The following is a 26,901-nucleotide window of genomic DNA, read 5'->3' as shown; positions in this document are numbered from 1 at the left end:
CTACCCTAGAGAATCGACATGACAGAGCCACAGCCCTTGCAAGACGTACCGCCCTATTCCTGCTCGCATTGGCAACTCATTTAAATAAGAGAGACATCTCTGACGAGATAGAGATAACATGAAAGGGACCGAAGCAAGCCCTCCTCTCTCAATTCTATTGGGTGATAATCCTCCTATCCTGAATTTTTCCCGATGTTCTTCGATTATCCCATAAAACATTGCTGTGTATAGTACACCATAAATAATCGATAATACTTTCAGGCCTTTTCTTCCCTCTAATCTACCAGTAGTTTATCATGGAATATATTTTAAAAAAGAAATATAAATCTAGCTGCAAAGTATAATATAAACGCGAAAGCTTCGTAGCGTCTACTATGTTAATAATAATTCACCTGGTTTGTAGCAAATTTTGTCACAACTACCAAGCGTTATACTAACAGTTATTTAGACGTTACGTTGTTACATAGACGTTATACCGTTCCAAGAAAATATACGAACAAGTCTGGGAAATTATATGAGGGGAAATAACATTTAGTACATAGCAAGTTAGTAAATAGAAAATTAGCGAGCTCGAAGACACGAGTCGTAGGCACGAGACAGGACAGAAATTCGTTACTACCACTTTGTAGGAGGGTGCTAGACGACGAGAAGGACGAGAGATACTGGTTTGGCATCTACGCAATTTCCTTCATTAGCATCGAATTTCCGCAAGATACCCTTCCCTGGCTTTAACCCATCCCCTCTGATTTTACGGCGAGCTCCTACCAACAGCTCTTTCCCCTACCACGACTTATCCCTTGCGTAAACCAAATCTCTAGTTGAACAGAGATACGAGGTATCCATCAGGTTGCCACTAGTCATTAGTAAACCAAACCTTATATAAATCAATCGATTGACCCTTGATTGGGGGTCATTACATAAATGAATCGAGTGACCTGACGAGTGCAATGATATTGCAGACTAAATATTAAAGCTGCGTGGAATTACTGCGACACACGGAAGTATTTGAACACTTACCATAAATCATTTTTATGAATGCATTATACGTGTCGCATGATACTGTTTGAAATTTCAATGAAACTTACCGAAAATATACGTTTGAATATCACAGGGGAAAAATATGTACGGTTTTGTTGATTTTCTGATTTTTATGTTATTTAATGGTTAAAGCGGTGTACTTTGATACAACATAACTAAAAAGAAATTCGATCCAAAGACACACTTAATACATTCGTGAGAGATTTCTATGAATGTTCGAATACTTTTGCGTATATAAATTTTCAGACTGGTTTCGAATTTTACCAATTTAATCATAGTGGTGGAGCCTCGTTACGCTGCTGTTTCAAAATGTTTTCTGCAGTGTATATGATTAATATATCTACAAAAAGTTTCTATAAGTATGAAATACTTTTGCGAGCCACCGTAGTTGGACATCGTCTCTCTATACCTTTTCCTATCATACACTCATTTCACATCGGTCAGCGAACAAAAATAACGCGCTCTTACAATGCAAATACGTTCTATATATTTCACGAATTCCATACCGAGCCAAAATAAACGAACTGCCGTGACCGTCTATATATCGGACATCAAGTTGTCTCGCCCAAGACAGTCGCAGTGCATTTCTACATATACAGTGATCGCTGTTGAACTTCCTTCTTTACAATATTGTTCGTTCAACGGTTATCAAGATCTAGTTATGTACTCGATTACCTCGAAAGAACAGTTGAAGAGACTGGAAAAGTAACGTCGACGTATCTTCCGTATAAATCATGTCGTCGTTTCCATATTCAACACGCAGGACGCGTAGTTAACCCCGTTGGCTATCCTGTTCGCGATCAAATTTCATTTAGCTCGATTCTCAGCAAGCAAAATGTAATTTCCATGCAAACTCCCGACCAACAGCGTAAACTTTCCTCGCTAACTAGAAGTCGAGCAGAAACGACTGGATCATCCGGGTGAACCACGAGCCAGGATAAAGGGGTGAAAGTTGCATTCGGCCGTCAGTCTTTTTTATCGAGGCTGGAATGACGGCGAATCAGGCCGAACCAAGATAAAGGTCGCTATAGACCGCAACTTTACAACTTTATGGCTGGCCAGATAACTAAGCAAATTTTACGCTTCTGCACTTTATGTGCCAAGCGACGAATGATACTTTTTTCACGATCTCAACTTCGCTCAGATCGTAAAACTCCGCTTAATCACTTTGTCCTCTAATAGATCAGCTAAGCGAGTTATCTGCTTAATCCAGCTTCGTTCTGATTAAAAGTTACCCATCCTTCATCAAGAATCCAACTACATTTTGTTCAGTCTTCCCTACTTCGTTTCCTTTAATTACTCGACGGCTGGCAAATTTTTAAGTTTTAAAAATAACCATATAACGTATAAATATATTAAATATTTTTCATGTTAGAGTACAAAATATTGCTTGCCTGAATCATTCTAACATATATGCAACTTCCAAGTTCCAGGTAAAGTCCGTGCTGTTTCTCGCAATCCTAACGAACGTAGTTCCACCTTTTTCAGACAACTTCAGCGGTTGACCAAACAATATTTCTGTTTAAGCCACCGATACTTTCCTAAACTTTTAACCATCGAATCATCCATATCTCCGTAAACTTTATCCGAGTTAGCCTTTTCGAATTTAAACTGTGTTTGTTAAAAACCCCGCTACAGTTTTAAGTTATATAGGCAGCAAGACAGCAAAGACGCAAAGTTTAGTTTTTACAATAGCTATTGTTGAGCATCTACACATCTTTACTCGCACTTACATTGGTTACACGCAGTCCAACTACTTGTCATAAATTGTCCTGAATAGCATCGGACTAACTTGTTCTGGTTATCTTTAAAAATACGTCGTCGCTAATAAATACGCTTTAGAGATATCATCCTTTGTGCACAGACATCTCGTCTATGGTTTATGATGGTAGACGTTGCTCTTATCGGTAGAAAACTTCTATCGATCTCTATTTCCAAAAGTTCTAGTCATTGATCTTTGCTAGGAGTACTTTGTCCTATCGCAAAATGCTCTTACACAGAAAGTACGGATCTAGAAAGTACTGCAGCTAGCTATACCGATAAGCTCGGTATTACGATAGACCAAGAATGATATCTATATTCTCTGATTACTCGAACTCTCTTCAACGACTGCGTTACCTTTCTTTCCACTCACACATATCGCACAACTGATTTAATTCGATACGATCTCCACCATGTCGGGTAATACTAACCTAATACTATTGTAGTCCAGAGTGAACGAAATTTAGAAAGGAATATTTAGTGAGTAACACGATTAAAAGAGTGGCTAGATACACGCTTGAAGAGAAAACAGTATGTCGAGAGTCAGATAGTGACGAATTCTGAAACAGCTAATCCTAGAGGGATCTAGATGGCGAAAGGAGGATTTACTATTAAATAATATGTGTATGTCAATTATGTATTGAATGCTTATTATCCATGGCACATTAAGTAAATAATAGAAAAGACGAAATAGCAATTTTACTTACGTATGTACATCTGCTTCAATTATAAAAAATCAGACATCATCAAATCTGCATGAAAAACTTTCCACTAGACTATTATTAATTGCCATAACGTCCATATATCTCCATTGTTTGAAGTAATATCCGCAATCAATCAATAATCTGCAGAAGAAAACCAAAGATTCAAAATAAACGTTAATAAACCTAAAACCGATTATATTACAATGAAGAAACAATCAAACTCAAATTTTGTCTCAAAATATTGCAATACAAGGTATTGGTGATGGTCTAACAGTGAAATAAGAGGCTAATGAACACCGATTACGAAAAGTTCGAGACACTGTTTAATTTCGTTATAAATTCGTCTAACAGATGATTAAATAAACGTAAATTACGTAACTTAAATAAATAAATAAACGTAAATTAAATAAACGTAAATGACTAAATAAACGTAAAAAAAGAGAGCACTTTGTAGTTGAAATCTTGCTGTTCAAACAGGTAATACGTCTTGACATCACGCTTTTTGACACTACAGTAATTTGTCATCCCGCCTAAAGTTGCCTAGCTGCTTTCTGATTGGCTGAGGCGGCGTGGCGCGTTTCTTGCAAAGTAATTGGCGCGAAATTGAAATGTCTCTAGTAAAGGACAACGAACTCTGAAAATTTAGACAAGATAACAATGAGAAATTTTTAATGTTTTGTCTCTAATTGATAAAAGGCACATACATTTTGATGAAGAAATGACTTTTAGTAAAAATCAAGGGTATATGAATCATTCTATAAATCTCGTCGCTCACGCCACGGATCCAAAATTGTCATTACGCCGATGATGCTTGAGTATACAGACGAACCTGGTGTGAAGTCAGCAGTAATGGTCTGCACCTTAGAGTGTAAAAACGCTTTAATTAAATAGTCTTCGAATAATTTATTTATCTTTCGTTAATCTAGTAGAATTTTATATGGTGACTAGAACAGGCTCGTAGAATTACGGCCAACATTATTTATTTTTGTTTCTAATCCATCAGTAATTGTACAAATACCACACATCAAACTTATTATATCAAACTTTATAAAACTTAAGATAATAGTTACATACATAGATAATAAAAAGCAATGAAAATTTACTGTTGACTTTAATAGCCATAAAACATAGTATGTATATTACTTTATTGAATTTTTATAATAACATTGTAACGCGCCGCAGATTGTGTTACAGAGGTAGATATTCGAGAATATGACGATAACTTAGACAACCGGTGTATTAACATGTGAATGTGGAAGTTGGACGGAGTGATGTGAAGCGGGCAGTGATAACAAATGTCCGCGTTCCATCTCATTTACTTCCTGCTGTTCGGTTCCTCCTATTGAACCAGTGGAACGTGCAAGACTGTTTCGTTGTCTGCACATGTACGGTGTTTCTCCAGGTGATGGAGTTTCACGACCCTGTAAGAAACATAGATTATATCCACATTTATTACAAGAAAGTATACCTATAATCTTTAATTTAAAGATTATAACATTCGATTCAAAATATATCAAAACATAGTAAGTATCTGGGAGTTTGGAAACCCACTCCATCTAATGCTATGCCATATGTATATACATATACGAAATAAATAAATCGTATATCATGTTTCATTTTATAAAAAGGGGAAATTATATTAAGCCTATTGATATTTTTCTGAATGCATAATTATTTTAGAAGGTGAGGGTAAGTTTTTGGATGACCAAGTAGAAGCAAAAAAGAAGAAGATATAAATAATTAAAACTTTTCTATCAAACTTATTAGTGCTTATATTAAAAGCTTGTTTCTCAATATTTATAGATATTCTTGCACTTAATGTTACATAATATTACACTTTCAAGAATGACTTTGTTCCAGTCCAATAAGAAACAAAAAGGTTTCACTATCTCGAATAAACAATTACCATTTGACTGTATGATATTAATTGCATAACGCTGGAATAATCAAACATAAACAACAAATAACAGTTACCTATAACTGTATTTGAATCTGATCTAATAGCTTCTACGCATTGTCCAAGACATTTTGATTTAGGGCAGGCAGAGCGGGAATTTGTATCTTTCTTCCAATTAGACTGCAGAAGCGAAGGGATAGATTTTAAATCAACCGAAGGTACATCGAAAAACAGAAAGCACATACCTGTTTAGAAGGACCACAGCATGTTGCATGATTACAAGGCTTGTCAGTCTTTGGACAATCTAGTACACAATCTTCGGTCGGTGTTTCCTTGACCTCGCTGTTAGAGTGGTACTAGAATATCAATAATAGTTCCTCAATCAATTATCAATATATTTTATATCTTTTTATAGTTTCGTTATTTTGTTACCACTAAAATCCCACATTTATCCAATTGTTATGTAGAATATACACTCATGTTGATACAATAGTATAAAGAACGTCAAATTAAATACATCACTTGCTGTATTAATCACTAATACGTAATACTTATATGTACGATACAAATTACTTACATCAATAAATTCAGGTTGAATTGTCGTAGAATGTATGCCCTCGTTATGAAAAAATTCTTTCACTTGCTCAGCTATTTTCATATATTCTGACAAATTTCTGCATTTTATATGCGCTGAAGCGATAATACGATCACCAGCTAACTGCCACACATGGAATTCATGTACAGCCAAAACACCATCTACGTTTTCTAGTAAACGTTGCTGAATGGCATCCACCTAAAATAACATATTCTGTTTAGATTTGTTACGGCTAAACAGTATGAAAATTAAAATTACACCATGAAAATTAATCAACGATCAATTAGCTAAAAAATTCGATAATAAAAATAATAAAAACCTTTTTATTTGATATAGATCTGTTTATAGAAATTTGTACATGTTAATAGAAAATCTCGGTAACGGATATTACTACTGATACTATTCTTATTACTTCTCGTATATTATCTAGAAATTATAGAATCTAGAATGATTCAAATTACCTGAATATGTGTCGGTACAGTCTGCAATAAAATCAGTGCAGATTCTTGGAGTAATGGCCATACCGATTGTAAAATAAGAATAACTATTAAGAGCGAGAGAGCTGGATCAATGTAAAATCTGTAAAAAGAAACAAACATTAAGAGTACTACCGAAGATATTAGATCGTTAAATAGAAATAAATCTGTAGATTAGTATACGATTTATATTATAGGATATGTTAGGTAATTTATGCAATATTTACCTATATTTCCATTCTGTCAGCCAAACAATTAAAGCAGAGACTATCACAATCACAGATCCTAGTGCATCCGAGAGTACATGAAGAAACACACCGCGCATATTCATTTGACTCGCATCGTGTACATGGCCGTGTGTCCTTTTGACTTGTGGCGTCGATGGCCTATAACTATCATCATTTTCATTGTCATCCGTTCCTACTAGAGTACTCAATCGGTTGTGACTTCGAGATATGCCATGCGAATGTGCATGAGAACTCCTATGTTCTGCAACCAGAATTATATAACTACATGTAAGAACAAATATTAATTTCTTAATAACATTTACCATGAAAGAGACATAATCCAATAATATTCACTAATAATCCAAGTGCTCCAACCCCTACAAGCAATTTCGCTTCATGTATTTCTTCTACTTCGATAAATCTTTTACACGCCTCCACGGTAATACTGAAACACAATGCGACTAAAAAAACGGCGTTGACTAAAGCTCCTAAAACTTCAGCTCTGGCCCAACCAAATGTGTTTTTGGACCATTTCTTTGGTGACATCTGTAAACAGGACGGAATTTCTAAAATAATGTTCTCAAAATATATTCAGAAAAATAATCAAAGGAAAGGATTTGAGGAAACACAAGATATAAACTTTATAACTGCGATGAGCATTATAATGTTAATTACAAATTAGCGAATTATGATGCCAAATAAATTCTTGCTGAACAATTACTTGATATTTATTTATGTCGATACAATTACTTGATATTTATCTTGTTCTACCTACCTTGACGGAAAGAAATGCAACGACCAAAGCTGCTACATCAGACAACATATGAAAACTGTCAGCTATCAAAGCCATACAGTTTGTTAGGTAGCCCACAACTATTTCGACTAGGAAAAATAGACCGGTGAGCCATAACATCGTTAATAAACGACATTTCTTTCCTGTGTAACGACCCATAGTAACGTTGCTACCTAAAAATAATATTTCAATTTTATAGAAAAATAACTAAACAATATAAAATTGTATACAATGAGAATTATTGCACGATTATTAACCTAACTTCTTTGTGTCAAAAGTTCAATCTAGAAAAACATATAGTAAATACAGAATAAAGGAAAAAACACAAGATTTTAAATATACAAAGTGTGACAATTAAGAAAATGTAAAAACTGTATTTTCGAAATTCATAAACAACTCTATTTTTCCAATTTGCTTTCTTCTTTGGATATCATTAAAAATATACTTTGATCGTAATATTAATGCGTTCTTGCAATACCTAATTTATCGAGTATATTCGTTTTACAAAATTTATTACCGATTAGAAATCAGCAAGAAATAGGCATTCTGCGCATCGACGATACTTTCCACAGAATTTTATCGGTTGAAAGGTCTTCCATAACTAAAATTTCATCAAAACGTCCCTTACAAATATTGCATACTATTACGTTGCACTCAGCAGTGGATACCAACGACAAATTTTTATCCCGCGTTGAATATAATTTTAACGAGGTAAAAAGACCAGCTATGTTTCGTCAAATGTAATTATATTTCACTCTTCGAAAACGAGTTATGATAATAAGAATTAATTAACAATTTTTCACGCAGTTTATCCTCCAACGTGATCACCAATGTAACATTATTAAGGACAAACGTTTGCGGTATATTTATGTTATATATATATGTTATTCTTGGAAAAAATGTTTTAGTAATTGACCCGCCACGACCAATTTATTTCTCGTGAAACTTATTAATAACCTCTTATTATTATTAACAGATTCCGAATTAGTACGTCATAACGAGGAGCAGCGACATCATGTTGAAAGCAGAGATGTTGCCTTAGTGTTATTGACGTGTCGTCTAAAAAATGTTGAATAAATACACGTGGTCCTGAAGAAACGTCGTTACACGGTGAAAAACACCTATGTACTTCGTACAACAATTTTATTTAACAGGTTCGGAACACGCTATATGGGCTTGGAATAACAAGGTTTGATTTTGACTCACGCGAACTAGCTTCTGATTTTCTAGTTCCTTGAAACTCCTATAAATGCTCCTATCGTTCCCTAAAATTGATGGAAATCCAATCATTAGAAAAGAATAAGACGACGCGACGCAAACACTGGTAGACCTAATGTTCATTCTTATCTTCGTGAGCACAAGGTTGCGCTTTTATCCCTTATCTGAAATGGCGACATCTAGGAAAAATTTTAAGGTGCATAGGTAGGCTGGTTAACAACTCTGCAAATCTTGATTGTTATTTCTATCTAGATTAGCGCGTAAAACTACAATCCGGACGTATCCGGAACCAGTTTTTTTACGCGTTCTGATCACAAATCATTATCAGATGTAACTCACCCTGAAGTACAAGCAACTCGTTAATAAAATTTTATAATCGCGAAAAAAATCACTGAATTATTAATTATTTCGAAATATTAAATCGTCCGAAAAGCTTCTTTCGTTTATAAGGAAATAATGGATGCACAATATTTTTCGTTTTATATTATTTTATCGAATTACGTATGATTTTTGTTCTATCAAGATAAATGTCACAACGTTCGACAGATTAGGTTTCTTATTTGTATAAAGATGCATCGTTATAAAAGACGGATCTGTAAAAGAAAGAACTTTTCGGACGACCTAATACTAATACGTACACGAGAGCACGCGTAAGTACAACTAAGCACAAGAGAGTATGTAAATATTTTTGTGAACGCATAATAACAATCGTCCTTCACACCTGACACTGTATAGTAACATTGATTGTAACTTCACAAAAGTAGTGTATGTCTAGATTTCGTACGTAATTCCTCGCAATAAAACTTCAATGTAATATGCAGAGATATATAGGAAGATATATGTACAATCTACACGGTTCTCTTCAGTCTACAATTTTCGCCGTATATTGTGCGACAAGGAAAAACACTTGTGAATAATAAAGCTATTTTAGTCGTTTAATGTTATTTATCTTTCTGTCCAACTTTACTATCAGCAATGGTCTGAAAGTATTTCACTGTAGTAACTGATTCCTATCATTTAATTGAGTCCTGTTTACTTTAGGTCAAGAACTTATATGTAACAACTTTTAGTACTAACATACCACTTGACCAGGGATAACAGACACATAATACAATGCCAAGGGAACAGAAAAGAACATATTCATAAGAATTTCGTTATATTTTTTGGCAACGGTAAATATTTCCAACGAAATAAAAATTCGTACAGTCATAAAAGAACGAAAGATCACAACACGGTTATCAACGAGATGTAAAAATTTCTTTCCACTAAATCTCCCACCGATAGCAACATTTTTGTTTGTTACATCACGCGCATTCACCACGCTCACAGTCATATTTTATAATTAATACGTGTACTTCGTGAAGGAAGAATGAATATAAAGTGGGCAAACGAAGGGGACGAATATCGCGAATAAATTCGATGAAATATCTTAAGCCACCAGCTTTAGAATAATCCTCCTCTTCTTTTTGTTCCAATATCAAACGAAACTTCGTTCTCCAACTTTTAATTATTAAAATATCATCAACCGTTAAAATCTAAAGCTTAGCACTAATTTATCGCTACACGCTCCACACTAAATATTCAAAAAGTACTAAGCGAAGTAATTAAAGCCATAAAAAAAAAGTAAACAAAGCTTAGTCGTCATTAAGGATAACACGGTATACAATCTGAACGAATTTAAAGAAAAACAATTATAGAAGGATTCCTAACGACGACTGAAAGTAAAAAAGAATCCTCCATGGTAGAACGAAAAACATAAAACCGTAATTAAAGACATTAAATACACGTATAACTTGTATGTATATTATTGTACGTATATATATATACATATACACTTGTATGTATATTAAGCATAACACATAAGCAATCAAATGGAGTACGAGAGATTAGGAATGATATATTGCAAAATAATCAAGTAAAGCAAATAGAGCACGTCCAGACAAAAGCATGGACGTTTCAGTAAAATAAAGGATTATATATACAACATGTCCAACATTCGAAATAAAAGAAACAATGTTATATCAGATTTACAACAAGTCACTAGCCTTCCTGCTCATACTTTCGTCAAGAACTAGAGCAATTGAAATTTTGACCGAGATGTCCTCAAGGTAGAACAGGAAATAGATGGACAACAATGGCATCGAACTTACAGGCAATTATTAAAAACAATTATACGAATTAATCTCAAGTCTAGATCTATGCAACATATCAAGTCCAGATCCGAACGAAATAGATATATCAAATATGTTGTTATTAAAAAATTATGTACCAGAAAAAGCATGAAAATACCTGCTGAAGCTATATAAGTGTATATGGAGCAACATTTTCCCAAACAAATGACATGAAGCCATTGTAATACCCATTTTGAAACCTGGAAAAGAAAAACATCTCACATACAGTTACCGGCCCATCGTACTTACGTAATACTTATACGAATTAATTGAAAAAATATAAAAGACTGCGATGATACTTAAAAAATATAACATTATCGCGAATTACCAAAATGGTTTCAGATCTAATCGATCGATAACCACGTAACATTAATATCCAGCATATGGAACGATTTCATCAACCAGCGTTTAATCGATAATAATTTGTGCTGGTATCGAACACAGAACAGGCGAATATAAGTTTTAAGAAACTATCTTAACATGAGATATATGTTGGAGTAGTGTTAATGGATCTTCGTCTGATTGCTAAGAAATATTAAGAAGAGCCTTATAAAATTCAAACCTAAACGTTGCCACATTCCCAATGTTTCATAATTACAGACGATATTATAATGACTACAAGTAAAAATCTCCAAATATCAAAAACATTGCTTCGAAACACATAGAACAAACCCCAGAAGTTTACTAAGAGAACTGGGTTTCTTACAAAACAAAACTGTCGTTATCGTTGGGCTAAGACTCTGGCTAAGAATACAAAAGCCATCAGTCTTAGTTGAAATAACAATTTCTGCATTAATATCCAGATAAGCTAGGAAGATATTGTCTTATTTTCGAGTTAGGATTTTCGAGTAAGGAGAATTTGGCGAACGAAGACGACTTAAAGAGGCTTTGTACAAGAGTTGATATTCTTCGAATAGAACTCAAAAAGAAAGAAGTTCAACTTTTAAAGGCATACGTTCTATCTTCGAAGAGAAATTGGTGGGCCAACCTGTTTATCAGTGCTCCGAGGTATAGTTCCAAATTGTGTTGAAAAGAACTATACGTAACAGGAATAAGAGGACAATATTGAAGATTCTATGGCTGCTCCAATTGTCAGACATTGATTCTACTAAACATTTATGGGATCTGGTGGATAGGAACTAAAAGCAAAACCTCTTCCTCTACAAAGGAAAGCATGTGAAAGAAACTGCAAGAAACATAAGTTACAATATCTGTGAAACGCTCGTGAAATCATGCGAAATTGGACAAATGAACAACAAATATGCCAAGCACCAATTAAGGCAAGGAACTAAAACGCAATCGATGAAACAAGCAATTAATTGGCGAAATACATATGGTTATTTTTAGTCTAGATTATGGTAATATTAATAACAAAAAGGGAGAGGAAGAGAATAATTTTGATTGATTAATATTTTACTTACCAGCTTTAACACCCTATTTATTCAAATTATAGAATACGTCTAGGGTATCAATAGGAGTGTACTCTTTAAAGAAGTCTCCTTAGTGTAAGATTCTTTTAGAGATTAACTTTATAACATCTCGTATGGTCGCCATCTCCATCTCACTGATCTAAACCTCGTTGAATCGGGATGGAAAGTTAGAGTAAATTGTAAAATCTGGAAAAGTGAAGGAAGACCGATGGAATTCAATAAGGATACAGTGACATGGAACAGCTAAACAAAATTTAATTGTTAGAGTCTCAAAGAACTGATCGAGAAACTTAGCTCGAATCATTCTATCGTTCATTGGTACCTAAAGCGTCTAGGAAAGATATTGTACAGAAAATGGAAAAATGATTTCATACGAATTAGTATATACTCTTCTCTCCTAACTCGTCTAACTCGTGTGCCATCTTTAATCGGATCGTGGCAGGGATCTAAAGGAACTTCATAAAACATTGTCGAACATTGAAAAATCAGTAGGAAATATAAACTGCTGGTATCGATGATCTGCCATAAATATAAAAGAAACTTGGCATTTTTTATGAGATATCCTACATGAGAGGAGAGAAGAAAAGGGCAAACGACAGGAAGGATGCACAGCAAGGAGGCTAAAACCAAAGTTGCAATAGTTTTTAGTCATTAGTTGCTAATTTGTAGTTTATAGTTTATAGTTTATAGTTTATAGTTTTAGTTTTTAGAGATAGAATAATTAAGGGAGTGCAATAGAATAGAGTGGAAAAGAGGGGAGGTAGACATATAAGAAGAGAAATAGACATAAGAGATGTAAAACCGAAAGGCACGGACTAAGCAATAATAAAAAAAATAAATAAATAAATAAATAAAATATGAGATGTCCTAATATTGAAAATTTGGAGAAAAATCTCAGAAGTCTGATTAAAATAATAGAATAATTTTAAAACAAAAGACATGGAAATTGTGTTTTTCTTATTATCACCCGTTGTTAACCGAGATATCGCCGATGACGCGTAAGAGATAGCAAAGACGCTCGCTCTGGCGAATCAGTTTCGGCTAATGGTGGGGTTAACTCTGCATCTATTAACGAAGCAAGAAATGCGTCTATTAACGAGGCAATACTATACTTGACATAATACAGTAAAGACTACTCAATGCTGAGTTCATCGGCAGTGAAAGGATACTTTTGTGAGCAACAAATAACGTATGACGAACTCGTCAGCGAACACCGCAGCTAGGCGTTACATCTGAAGATTTACTCGCCAAAGATCTGCTCGTATCTGGCTCGCGAATTGTCAGCTCTAGTATGAATACAATGATATTTCTGTTTATGAATAGTCTGTAGCAGCTCGCGAATTGATCGTGAACTGCTGGCAAATAGTTCTGGCCAATTGTGAATCCAATATATCTGCTACGGAACAGCCAGCGAGTACGATTGGTAAACACAACTCTTCAAGGTCTTTATACTTATTTCGTTGACAATTTGACAAATTAAATTAATGTAACCAAATTTTATGATAATATCGGGTTTGATCTTATTTTAATCAGAAAGATGTTATCAAGATATTGAACGATTCTTTGTTAACAAAAAAATAAAAATTAAAAATTTTTTATCATTAATTTAATATTGTCTTACAGATGTGAAGGTGACACAGATCTTGAAGAAGAAAAAATTACTCGCTTGACTGATCCCCCCTTGAGAGAGCTCCCAGCCCATTTATGGGGATGCAACAATTAAAATACAGTCCTTTGTGAACATTTGGAGTCTTGTTGATAATATTTATGTTATAAAAAGATACCAACATAACATTTTCTAGAAACTATTTTTCATGTTGAAATGCAATACTTTTCAATTCTTCAATATTTTAGATATAAAAATAAACTCTTCTTTTAATTACAATACTTAGTACTTATGTAATTATTTATAAATTATAAATTATAAATTATAAATAAATTATAAACTATTTTATTAATTTTAATATTTTTAATACATCTCAATAACTAATAGCAACACAGTCCTACTACCAAAAATATAATAGATGTGTGATATATCTTCTCATTTCAGCAAACTAACAAGAACTAGTTTTGATATCAATGTTATACATAAGTACCTATATACATGATGCCATAAGATGATGTCATTGAGTGGTTTGTAACTACATGAAAATATTGTCACTTTTCTGGTGATAAGTACAGATAACAAATGACACTTTCAAATTCATTCTTGTTATCATAAAAGGATCACAGTTCTGGATTTTTCAACATGGAATATCAATAAAAATATCTATCAATGTCTTAGTAAATTGAGGTATTAATATTTTGTACATTGTGATATTTCTTGTATGTTCTACTTTGTTATATTCTGAATAAGAATGTGATGACTAAAACCGTAAATTAAACAAGGCACACATATGATTTACACTAACATTGGATTCAACAAACCTACATTACACTCATTCCGGAAAAATGAAGGCTATAACTCCAACTTTTTATAATGTACAGTGCAAAAAAGTAGCAATACATTTCTAGAATGATCGTGGTGAATCATGAAATGTCCTATCTAAAACAGATCTTGTACACTTGACATAAACAACCATAAATTTATAGTTGAGGCAATTTTTCTCAAAAACTGCAAAAATATCAAACACATTGTTTAGACCACAATTTATATGTTAGATCACAATGAGCATTCTGTATACACAAAATGTTTTTGTGTAACTTGCTTAATATTCATGCTTGTATGTTAATATCGTTCTTAGATTATTTACTATTTACTTTTACGTGTATATTAAAATGTTAGTTTCAAGTAACATAAATACACAATTACAATGTAGTTTAAGATAAAGAAGATCAACAGATTATTAAAGTACCTTGCAAATACATGGTAACGAACGATCATTATTTTGACATTATACAACTAAATAAGATCGCCTAGACTAGTTGTATTAAAAACATGTTATTAATAAAAAAAACATTTAAGGACATAAAGTTAGGTACTTCATCTTATCTAGGTTAGATAAAGAATAATTCCTGTTTCTTTGTTAATAACATGCTATTCACTTTCTATCTGACCATCAAATGTAAACACACTGTAAATAAAATCAATAGAATCAGTGTGAAAACTAATGGTTCTTTAACATCATTTTTAACAAAATGGTTCAATGGCAGTATATGATTTCTTTGATTAATTTGGCCCTTGTGATGATTACAATATAGGTAAACAGATTTGGCTATTAATACTATGTCACATGTAATACTTTTTATCAATAGTATTTTTGAATCATTTGATAATATTATTGTTTTATATAATTTATTAATAAAGAATTATATTTAATTGTACAAATGTTTTAGTAATAATGTTAAACTTTCATAAGAAAAACATCAAAATAATAAGATCAACAAAAATTCTCAAATATTTTATGCATTATGTGAATTAATAGTTGTTTTAATATATTCTGTCTCTCCACATAAATAGAACATATATATTATAAAATTTATAAGAAATTAAGTATAGCCTTTATTGTAACATTTGAAATTATATTTTGTAAAAGAGTTTTTATTTTACGAATGTTGATGATTGCCACTATATATTACAAACATGATAGTAAATATAATCACAAAAATTAATAATGAATATGTTTTATTATGTTATTAACGTAACATATCAATCTGTTTTACACATTTAATAATAATAATAAAATTTATAATCTTTAAAACACAACCTTATTCAACAACAAAAAATATTATTACATATATTTAAAGAGAATACTCGTAAAACAATATTTAGAAACAACATTTAAATACTTCATAAGTTAATAACAACGTTATTTGCTCCATTCTTATGAGATTCATTATAAATATTATAAACACAATGTTATAAACACAATAGTTGTACTTACTTTATAATAAAATATTATAATTCTTGCTATAATGTATCAAAATTGCATCGAGTAACACCAACACGAACTGTTTATGGACATGTTACATAGTACTGATGTGTATTCACGAGTACAAGAACTAATAAAAACTGACATTAGATTTTTTTTAAATACTCCAAAACACTAACTATCTCAATTCATTTTTAAAAAACTAAAGTGTACAAAACATTCACATTTAATCCCAGTTTAACAAAATTCTTGTATAACGTTACGTTACAAAACCACTAACAAAGTAACAATAAAGATAGATAATCAAATATCACTATACTTTTTTGAAACTACCAACAGTAGCCATAATGATACATTATGTTCTGAAATTGACTAGCAAAAATGAACTGAGTTGTTTCTTCTTTAATCTATGTTTACATACTTTGTATAGAAGGTAAACTTCCCTTGCTATTGTTTTTAAGCATATATATATATTTTTTTTTTCAAATCTATAGACTGCAGGATGATATAAAAAATTCTACCAAGACCAAATTTATTCGTTTAGAATTAAGTCAAAAATTAACTCACAAAGTATATGTTTCTTAATTGCGTAAACACTTTATTTATTTCAAATATCGTAACTTATGTTTTGAAATTTGAGATTTCTTATACCATAGATAAAACAATACCAAGAGATGGTTAAAAAGATATAATTTATATCTTTCTTGTATATTGCACGTAAAATATCAATTAATACGTTTAAGTTATGATAACTAGAATAAAAATGAACCGAATAATTGTATAAAGATTTTAATATTTTTTACATATATAATATATTGACAAACAAGAAATTCAGTTTCTTAGATATTAAAATATTTAGTAATACACAAATGTTTCTGAAAATTACAGAGAAGAAAACTGATTCAACATTTATTCCCTAGTTAGTGTACTAATTCCCTATGTTCCTTCCATTTCGTAATTTTAGTTCCAGTTTCAGTTCCGTAATTCTACTACATATGTCTTATCTTGGTCTTCTCAAAGTAAATTTTTGGACCAGTGATAGTAGGTGGTGTTTACATTTGGGAAGTCTATGCTTTTCATAATCTGTAATATATGCAGATTAAATACATAATTATTATCAATTGACAAGATGTAATTGTTAGTTACAGACAGATAAACAAAATTAAGATAAAATGAATTTAATTACTGCATTAAAATTTTATATTACTCGTATGACAGAAGAAAGTGGACCTGGCATGAAAGTTCTTTTGATGGATAAACAAACGGTAAATCCAAGATTTTGTATAATAAATAATATTTAAAAATTACAAACTGAAATATAATTACATGAAACAACTTAAATTATGAACTTTTATAATATATTCATTCATCTTATGTATGCAATTGATAAAATACATTGTATTATTGCTTATAAAAAATGAAAAATGTAAATTGTTAAAGTTACGGCAATTGTATTGAATTCTCTTTCTTTTTTTTTTTATACTTATTGAATCTTATAGTACTTTGATTTCTATTAATATTAATTTTAATTGATATATTCTCCTCCTTCGTGGAATTTTTTCTTTATATAAATTATTCTAGACCTGTAAATAAATCTTATGTACATATAAACAAATCTTAAACTTCTATGATAGCATCGAACTATATGAACATTTTCATTGACATACTTCTAAGAAATGAAATTTATAGCGATTAGATTATAAGATTTTGATCATTACTTTAAATTTTTATTGAGATAATGTTAGTTAATTATTTTTATAATTGTTGTTATGTTAAATATTGTTATGATTTACCTATTTTACTATTTGAGTAAAACATCATGCATTTTCTCTTTTTTTGTCTATAAATTCTTTGATAATGGTTGAGATCTATATGCGTATATTTGTAGATATGTTGATTTTATATATTTTTATTTATTTTAAATTTGTTGAACATCTGCAGTTTATGAATAATATTGATAAATATATAATAACAGTAATAAGGAGAAATATTCTTTTTAATTTTATATAAAATATAACTCATTATGTATATTAAATCAAGGTGGAATATGTGGCAAACAATATCACAATTAAAAAATATAGCAATAAATAGCTTTTATTAATAACATTGCGGTATTACAACAAATGCTGGAACGATTGCAACTTACCCCTTCTTTAAATGTTAGATTATTCATGACTCTTGTTAGAAAAATTTTATTTATGACATTAATTGTGACATTAACATGCAGAGATAATATAGTTAAGTAAATTGATTATTTTTATTATCTATATGTTATTTGTATCAAATGATAACTTTGCCTGGAGTGGAATTCCCTTAAATGTATATATCAATATAAATATTAGAAGATTCACATATTTCTATATATACTATAATGAATGAATGCTGTAATAAACAACCAACATTCAGCTTAAACAAAATCTAACTTAAAGTGCATAATAAAACAGCATCTTATGAGAAGCAGGAGTAGACTGACCTGGGTCACTATGATTCTCAGTCCACCATATAAAAAATATGTTAAAGACAGAACATTTGATGTAGAATTTAAACTGGATTTTGATCTTTAATATACTTAAATAACATTATTTATTCATATTCTTGTCTATTAAATTTGAAGTATACATTAGCCAAAATATATGCTTGAACTGTGTAATTTTTATTTACAGTGCAGTCTATATCCTGTAATTAGTAAGAGATCTTCAACGTTTATCTAATCATATAGTTTCCTCTGTATTGTAACTTTACTACTGCATGTAAATACGTTAAAATTTAAATTAACAATGGAAGCTCCAATTTTTTAAAGATTAAAATCCTTGTTTGAATATTCATAAATTTGACTTAATTTCCTCAATTTCAATGACTAGCAGATAATTTGGTTTGAGATATTTTCACTTGATAATTGTTTCATGTCTTTATTACAAATATAATATAATAAAATACATTGGTCGCTTAAATAGTCACAATTCGGAACCGAGCTTTACTAAATAGTCGGACAGGCGAGTTTTCCTGAATTAGCCGCTATTATCTGATTTCGACTCGTCCTGCAACAAAGACGCAGAGGATGAGAACAAGATATAGGAAAAGCATGTGAAATATAGCAGAATGTCTACAACAAGTAGAAAATAATTTAAATATCGTGGTATCATTCTAATCCAAAAAATCTTAACAATCTGATTAAAGCAATCTTACAATGATTTATTAGTAATTAAGTAATTGATGATACCCAAGATAACCGAGTTACGTAAAAACAGATACATATATAAATTCAAAGGAAAGTTTATAATTTGTATATTTCCAGACAAGTATTGTGAGTTTATTATATAGTCAGTCGGAAATATTTCTTAAAGAAGTTTATTTATTCGAAAGGATTGACACAAATGTTCGTAACGAAGGATTAAAGCATTTAAAATGTATAGTTTTCATAAGACCAACCAAAGAAAATATCGAATACCTCTGCAACGAATTAAGGTGTCCCAAATATGGCACATACTATATTTGTAAGTAATTACAAAAAATTTTGCATCCTTAAATTCAGTATTCCAGTATTCTAAAATGTATCAGACTAAAATATACCAAACTTATTTATTTAACTTAAAATTATGTACCACAGTACTTATATAGCACTTGTTAAAATTAACATAATGCAAAAATGATTTGTTCTTGATTTATTATAGTACTTTTTGATTTTTAGGTAGTAAATTTTGTTAATATCTACTGTTCTATGCATGTATTTCTCGTATTGTTTAACGATAGCGTTTTGTGTTTCGACCTTATTTCTGTACAAAGTGCTAATCTGTATATCATATTACTTTAGATGACCTGTAACTAAATATAGATAGGTGAAAAGAGAGGAGATTACTTGTTATTATTTCCATAATTCCCAATTATTTTGAAATTGTAAAATGCTAATAATAATTATATCAATCGACTATTAGGCTATAATCACTATATTGTCATTTAGATTTCAGTAATATTATCGCAAAGGCTGATATCAAACTTCTAGCTGAAAGTGATGAACAAGAAGTAGTAAGAGAAGTTCATGAATATTACGCAGATTATTTAGCTATCAGTCCGCATTTGTTTTCACTTGGGATTAATACATGCTCGCAAGGTACCGAATTTTTTATAACTAATTAATTAATTGAGAATCGTTACGTGAAAAAATGATTAAGAAATCTATTATAAAGTTTTTGATAATAAATATTACACCAAACTGGTGTAATGTAATGATGAAAGCAAAAAAGAGAGCGAAAAATATAAAAAAATAAAATAAAAATAATTTGTTTTTCTAAGGCTTGCTATGGAATCCAGTACATCTACACAGAACCGTCCTAGGCTTAATTTCAGTCTTATTATCAATTAAAAGATGTCCTTATATACGTTATCAAAATAGTTCTGAGATGGCAAAGAGATTATCAGAAAAAATACGCGAAGTATTAAGTAAAGAATCGAATTCGTTCGAATTTAGACAGGATTCTAGTCCGATTTTATTAATAGTTGATCGAAGAGATGATCCTGTTACACCCTTATTAAATCAGTGGACTTATCAAGCAATGGTTCATGAATTATTAACTATTAACAACAATCGTGTTAATTTATCACATGTGAAGGGTATCTCGAAGGAATTAAAAGAAGTTGTTCTTAGTGCAGAACATGATGAATTTTATGCAAGTGTAAGACTATGCCTATTATCGTTTTATTGATGATTTTATATATGTGTATATAGATACATATAATAGGATTCCTTATATACGTTCAACTAAAGGTACATTTCGCGTTATATGGGATTCCGCTATATGTATAATAATAATTTTCTAATTATTATTAGTATAATTTATATTTAAAACAGAAATATTTTTGAACAGAATTTATATCTTAACTTTGGCGAAATTGGGCAAACAATAAAAGAATTGATGGATGAATTTCAAAAGAAAGCTAAGAAACATCAGAAAGTAGAAAGCATAGCCGATATGAAAAATTTCGTCGAAACTTATCCGTTATTTAAAAAGTTATCTGGTACGGTATCAAAGCATGTGACAGTAGTTGGCGAACTATCTTCTCTTGTGGAAAAACATCATTTACTGCAAGTATCGGAATTAGAACAGGAACTTAGTTGTCAAAATGACCATTCTATGCAGGTGTAGTAAATTTAACAAGTTGTTAATTGTGCTTGCAAATTATTATGCTTTTGTAAGGGTTATTTAACAATAAATAATTATACGTTTTTCTTTACTATCAAAGCTACAAAAAATAAGGGAGCTTATTAATAATCAACAAATACGAGAAATCGATGCTGTGAGATTGGTCATGCTTTATGCGCTTCATTATGAGAAATATGCAAGTAATGATATCAATGGTTTATTGAACTTATTAAAAAACAGAGGTGTTTCGGAAAAATTTTTGAAGGTATATGAAAATGAATAGACTTTTATTCGTGAGTTTGGTATAAGCTTCGAATTTATTACAATTTCAAAATGATATTGCAGCTAGTATACAACATATTAGAATATAGCGGAATTAATGCGAGGCAAAATAACTTATTTGATCGAGAAGCAGTAGCCAAGATTACTAAAAAGTTATTCAAAGGTTTAAGTGGAGTAGATAATATTTATACCCAACATACGCCATTACTGAATGAAACACTTGAGGATTTAATAAAAGGAAAGCTAAGTTTGCAAACATTTCCATATCTTGGAAATACAATGATGTCAAAAAGGTAAATTGTATGTATGTATGTATATTTTATGGAATTCAGAATAGAAAATTAATTAATAAATTTATAATTAAGAATTTGTGCGTATATGTGTGCGCGCACTATTGTGCATATTAGTAACTGTGTATTTGTTATTCTACAGGCCACAAGATATCATCGTTTTTATGATCGGAGGAACAACATATGAAGAAAGTTTAACAGTCCATAATTTAAATAAACAAAATCCTGGGATAAAAATTATTTTAGGTGGCACTACTATCCATAATTCTACAAGTTTCTTAGAGGAGATTCAACAAGCTACTTCAGGCATTTTATCGCGATACAAAAACAATAACAATTGAAACATTATTTGTACATAATTTGGTTTTAAGTATTTATTTATATAATTTGGGATTATTTATAATGGTTACAATCATATTCCACTGATAACAATATTAAGAACAAATTGTAGTATTAAAAAAATAGGAAATTATATTAATGTTAAGTAAAACTTGTGTTTCCAATGAAATAATTTTCCCAATTTCTTCATTTTATTCATCGTAGATACGAGCATCTTCAACAGGTACGTTTGCAATTTCATTCTCCTTTACCGGTACCTTTAACATATATTTCGTATGTTTCTAACGTTAACATGACATAAATGTCAATAATTAAAATTACACATTACAATCTGCTGGACAGAATATCTCTGATTTCTATTGCACTTAGTTGTATAAGTGATGAAAATGAATCAAAATATTTACATGATTAATTAAAATTCGGCCTTATTTTACATACGTGCAACTTCTTCTTATCTTAAACTCAAATCCATGAATATAGAACTTCTGATATTTTATTCCCTTATATGTTTCAGAGGAATTCTTACCAGCTTCCATTTCTAAAATCATTTTTACAATAAAATACACTTATTTTTACTAAATATTGCATGTCTTAAAATAGTATTTTATTATAATCGTTCAAATAAATAGAATGTAACTTATTTAGAGAACTTTAAATATGTATGTATCGTCTTACTTATAAACAGGAAAAGTGTTATAAGTTAAGGTAAATATCTTACTTGTATCAAATTTTTAAAATTTGTAAGTATAATTAAAATATAGAGTATTATTTGAAAACGTTTTATAAATACATCATAATTTATTTCTTATATATATATATATATAAATGTCTTTTAAGCTGTATTTAATAATTTGTTCGTGGAAGTTTACTGAATCTCAAGAATATTTTAATTAATTTTTAAATTTCAGTAATTAAGAAACGACAACCCCAAATGCAATTTTGTATTTTCGTCTTATTTTGGTTTATAGAAGCTTCTCTTAAGTTACCTATCAAATACTTTTCATAAAAAATGTTTCATACGATATACATGTATCTTTTAATTCTATAGATAGTAAATATTGCTTTTGATAATTAGTTCGCTATTAATTTACGTATTTTTATAACATTCATGCATTATTAATATAAATCGACCAAAATGCACACATAATTACAGCGGCAAAGTAAGTACTTACTTACCTTGAGCCACAAAGATGTATCAATACGAAATATCCATTGGTTAACCGCCTAATAACTACAGGCTGGGTTTTGAAAGAAATGATACGAATTAAACTTAACAATACGAGTATATTCTAATAAAGAATCAAAACTACAATGTAACTTGAAATAATCTGTTACAAGAATTATAAATCTAGTTGCAAGAATTATAAAGCCTCGATTTAGCGATGATTCTTGCTCAGTTTTACGTATGAGTGACGTGGGATGTTCTTAGGCACTTACTGAATATCCGAATACGATGATTCGACAGTACGTTTAAAAGGGAATGTAACCCGTAGATTATAATGACTGACACAATACAAAGTACGAAATGATTCAAAATGTATGTGAATCCGATCGCAATGTTCTATATTAATTTTAGGAATTGCATGTAGAAAGTGCCGCTCCTTTTATATCCTAGAATTCCATAATTTTAATTACGAAATAGACTATGATCTTATACGAACTAATACGATATATGTACTTGCATATTATGCCATGAGCCAACCACATAAATAAGATACGCTAGTCTAAACGTGCGTTTTGGCTCCATGCAGGATGCGTATGTACCACTATATTATTAAAATAAACATAAGTATATTCCATTCTCTCAGCGCATATTCCTCCTAATAATTAATTTCATAGTTTCGTAAATGTAAGTCATACTGTATAAACATATATACTATTGGCACATTAGATCTGAAAGTCATGTGAAATTGGTGCAGTAATTATTGTAATTATAGTTAACTTTCTGACTATTATTAGTGCTTATTATATTCGACGTCACTGTGTATTATGGTCGGCACTTTCTTATACTTTCGTTTTGAATAAGCTAAATGCTGTAGATATATTACTTATTTTACATATGTATATGCATTTATCTTTATTAATCAATAAGTGGTCCACTACATGAAATTTACAACACTGGCTATAAAAAATTATATTATGTTATTTAAAAAAGTAAGTGTGTCTGACTTTCTAATTGAAAAAGCGCTTTTTAGAATTTGTTATATTCGATTTATTGATTGTGTCGATTCAACGTTAAGTAATTTTTCTTAAGAAAATTTTTCTGTCAGATTATCGGTAATGTTTAGGAAATCATGACCGTCATTATGACGAATACCACATGTATGCCACCCCTATAGCTAACCCTTAGCTATACATAATTAATGTAAGTATTATGATTATGTTTTAGAAGTAAACACTAATCTTTGTTTGAAGAAACGTATACGAAAAAAATAAGCAGCGTAAAATTTCATCATAAATAAAAATTGTTTATAAATTATAATTCATTAACGATTTACGACAATATGAAAACTATACATACTTACTGTATTATGCAAATCATTACCGCTAAAACACAAATATCTACTGAATTTGTAAAGAAATTATTGCTATCTATGTTATTCACTGTATTGCATCAAAAGTATTTACCTCTAATATTCCAGTTGAAAATGCGTAAGTTGCCATCATCAAAGTAGCAAAAAATCCAGCAAAGAACTGATTTCGTCTCTTGTTAGGGAATTCATTTTGCGCATATTTTTTTATACTTTGATCATTTTCTTTGGTCTTATATTCGCAACATTCGTTCGAAAAATATCTTTCCGATATGCGGGATATGTACGACATTAGGTTTGTGCAGGCTTTTAAATGGTTTTGTAATGCTGGATTCGGTAAAGGAGCTTTGAGCAATGGTGCTAAGTAAGAATATACAATAGCATCCAATAGAGTAGGTTCTTCACCCAGAAAATATACTGAATCCCCAAGACTTGTGGATAGCAGTGTCAAACATTTCTGTGCTTCAGAGTAAACCTATTACATATATAATATCAGAATTATATATAAGATGAAAAATCCTGTACTTTAAGTAATTAACAAAGACATATACAATTGAGAAAAATATATTAATTTCAATAATTTGTATTTGAGTTAAAAAATTATTTGAATTTATTGGAAATTGATTTTATGCAACAACTTAATATTTATTACTATAAATATTAGGAGTAGTAGAGAATAACTACCACAAATATGCAGATTTATATTAAAATATTAATGTATATGTAAGTATATTAAATTCAGTTATTAAATTTTAATATTATGAGTAAAATGTTAGTATTATCATTTGTGAAATCAGTCTACTTAATTTATCTAATTACCTTATTTTCTATGACGCTTATATTATCTTCTACAGGATACAAAGTTTCAAGCATAGCTCGAGCTTGTCGTTCAAATTTTCCTGGATAGTAAAAATTTAATGGAAAGGGCAGTGTTTTACAATACCATGGTCTTATTAATTCATTCACATTTTTCTCGTCTATCCACCTAAAGGTAATAATATTTCGTTTTTAATTCATACAATTCCATTGAATTTTATTTCACATACTCTTGCCTTGTAATAAGAGAATGTACATACCAAATGAACTGCAATGCTGGGAATAATTTTTCTTTCAACATTGTATTATAAGCCATAATTTTTGCACATTCTTTTCGACTTAAATTCTGTTCTGTATTATAATTCTTTCCTCTAAAATATTCTATTATATCCTTGGTTTCATTAAATGTACCATCATTAGTTTTTAGTATAGGTAAGTTGCCATTAAATGGATTACTAGTTGCATTAATTTTCAAAGGTATATCATTAAATTTGGCATAAACCTAGAAAAATAAGAAATATAGTACCGATCAACATATAGAAATCCATGACTGATAAATGATAATAAGAACAAATTATTAAAAAACTAAAGTAAGTTCAAATTATCTTACTGAACCATTATGGTTTTTGTTATGAGCAGCTAGCGAGAAGTATTTTATGAAATATGATCGTAAATATGTCAACAAGCACGCGGACCAGACGCTCAATACATATTTATAAGCAGTACTCAAATAATGAAAAATTAGATAACACACATATTGTTTATTAAAATACTGAAATTACCATTCATCTTGTTTACAAGATATAAGAGTAATTAAAATATTCCATAACGTTTTGTGACAATGAGAATATATTATAACCTATACACAAATTACATACCAAAACCTGCAAACATTCCGTGTCAACTGACGGTAAACCCCAATCACCTTTCCAAATAGTTAATTCAAACGTGTCCATTGTCAAAAAATAAAAAAAATTAATCACTTATTTCATAAATTAAAGTACACAATAATCACACGTGCTTCTTTTCACTATACAGTAAACAAAGATTTTTGTCGTTATTAAACCAGATGTAAGATTTAGTGTATTTCTCAGAAAATAATCAATGAATTAATTTGTGAAATCAACAAAAGAAGATTAACTCAAATTTACTTATTTATTTGTACGAATATTTGTATATATACACATTATATGTATTGTTACATATAAAAGTATATGTTACATATATAGATTAATATAATAATTATTATTAATTATTAATAGTATTTAATAATAATAATAATTATTATTATTATTATTATTATATATACATATGTTACTAATT

At 30.3% G+C, this 26,901-nt stretch overlaps 3 protein-coding genes and 1 long non-coding RNA gene across 21 annotated transcripts; 1 reads left to right on the top strand and 3 right to left on the bottom strand.

The window, feature by feature from the left end:
- Window positions 1–1,151: 1,151 nt before the first annotated feature.
- Window positions 1,152–4,191, bottom strand: LOC117209237. Its single transcript, XR_004487882.1, has 2 exons — window positions 3,951–4,191; window positions 1,152–3,644 (listed from the first exon to the last, which is right to left on the bottom strand). It is a non-coding gene; the product is annotated as an uncharacterized LOC117209237 (long non-coding RNA).
- A 275-nt stretch (window positions 4,192–4,466) lies between these two features.
- On the bottom strand, window positions 4,467–16,610 carry LOC117209216 (zinc transporter 1). 7 transcript variants are annotated; one of them, XM_033450956.1, is made up of 9 exons: window positions 16,195–16,555; window positions 12,302–12,496; window positions 7,474–7,664; window positions 7,022–7,244; window positions 6,699–6,960; window positions 6,457–6,574; window positions 5,978–6,193; window positions 5,646–5,756; window positions 4,467–4,924 (listed from the first exon to the last, which is right to left on the bottom strand). In XM_033450956.1, the coding sequence occupies exons 3-9, from the start codon at window positions 7,648–7,650 to the stop codon at window positions 4,727–4,729; spliced, it is 1,305 nt and encodes a 434-aa protein (XP_033306847.1). In that variant the 5' UTR covers window positions 7,651–7,664; window positions 12,302–12,496; window positions 16,195–16,555; the 3' UTR covers window positions 4,467–4,726. The 7 variants fall into 7 exon arrangements, with proteins under 7 accessions (XP_033306847.1, XP_033306855.1, XP_033306838.1 ...); XM_033450964.1 differs by lacking the exon at window positions 12,302–12,496 and adding an exon at window positions 10,999–11,080; XM_033450947.1 differs by lacking the exon at window positions 12,302–12,496 and having other exon boundaries at window positions 16,195–16,610.
- Window positions 16,611–17,158: 548 nt separating this feature from the next.
- Window positions 17,159–22,385, top strand: LOC117209259 (vacuolar protein sorting-associated protein 45). Of its 2 annotated transcripts, XM_033451057.1 has the most exons (9): window positions 17,159–17,249; window positions 17,325–17,447; window positions 19,478–19,676; window positions 20,141–20,290; window positions 20,473–20,852; window positions 21,045–21,317; window positions 21,421–21,585; window positions 21,666–21,895; window positions 22,035–22,382. In XM_033451057.1, the coding sequence occupies exons 2-9, from the start codon at window positions 17,355–17,357 to the stop codon at window positions 22,231–22,233; spliced, it is 1,689 nt and encodes a 562-aa protein (XP_033306948.1). In that variant the 5' UTR covers window positions 17,159–17,249; window positions 17,325–17,354; the 3' UTR covers window positions 22,234–22,382. The 2 variants fall into 2 exon arrangements, with proteins under 2 accessions (XP_033306948.1, XP_033306938.1); XM_033451047.1 differs by having other exon boundaries at window positions 17,165–17,447; window positions 22,035–22,385.
- LOC117209287 (metaxin-1) lies at window positions 19,076–26,755 on the bottom strand. Of its 11 annotated transcripts, none has more exons than XR_004487896.1 (8): window positions 26,457–26,755; window positions 25,839–26,080; window positions 25,582–25,747; window positions 24,860–25,237; window positions 24,757–24,793; window positions 23,408–24,353; window positions 22,670–22,769; window positions 22,252–22,488 (listed from the first exon to the last, which is right to left on the bottom strand). XR_004487896.1 is itself a non-coding variant. In XM_033451136.1 (5 exons), exons 1-5 carry the CDS (start codon window positions 26,532–26,534, stop codon window positions 19,191–19,193), a joined length of 894 nt encoding a protein of 297 aa, XP_033307027.1. In that variant the 5' UTR covers window positions 26,535–26,755; the 3' UTR covers window positions 19,076–19,190. The 11 variants fall into 11 exon arrangements, 4 of the variants coding, with proteins under 4 accessions (XP_033307027.1, XP_033307009.1, XP_033307063.1 ...); XR_004487898.1 differs by having other exon boundaries at window positions 24,757–24,778; window positions 26,457–26,754; XR_004487897.1 differs by lacking the exon at window positions 22,670–22,769 and having other exon boundaries at window positions 23,408–23,469; window positions 23,669–24,793.
- Between the last annotated feature and the right edge of the window lie 146 nt (window positions 26,756–26,901).

The sequence above is a fragment of the Bombus bifarius genome, unplaced genomic scaffold (genome assembly GCF_011952205.1).
Source record: "Bombus bifarius isolate JDL3187 unplaced genomic scaffold, Bbif_JDL3187 scf7180000007968, whole genome shotgun sequence".
In the NCBI taxonomy this organism is placed as follows: Eukaryota; Metazoa; Arthropoda; class Insecta; order Hymenoptera; family Apidae; genus Bombus; species Bombus bifarius.
Note: the sequence above shows the minus strand (reverse complement) of the source record. Positions and strands in the feature narration are given on the sequence as shown.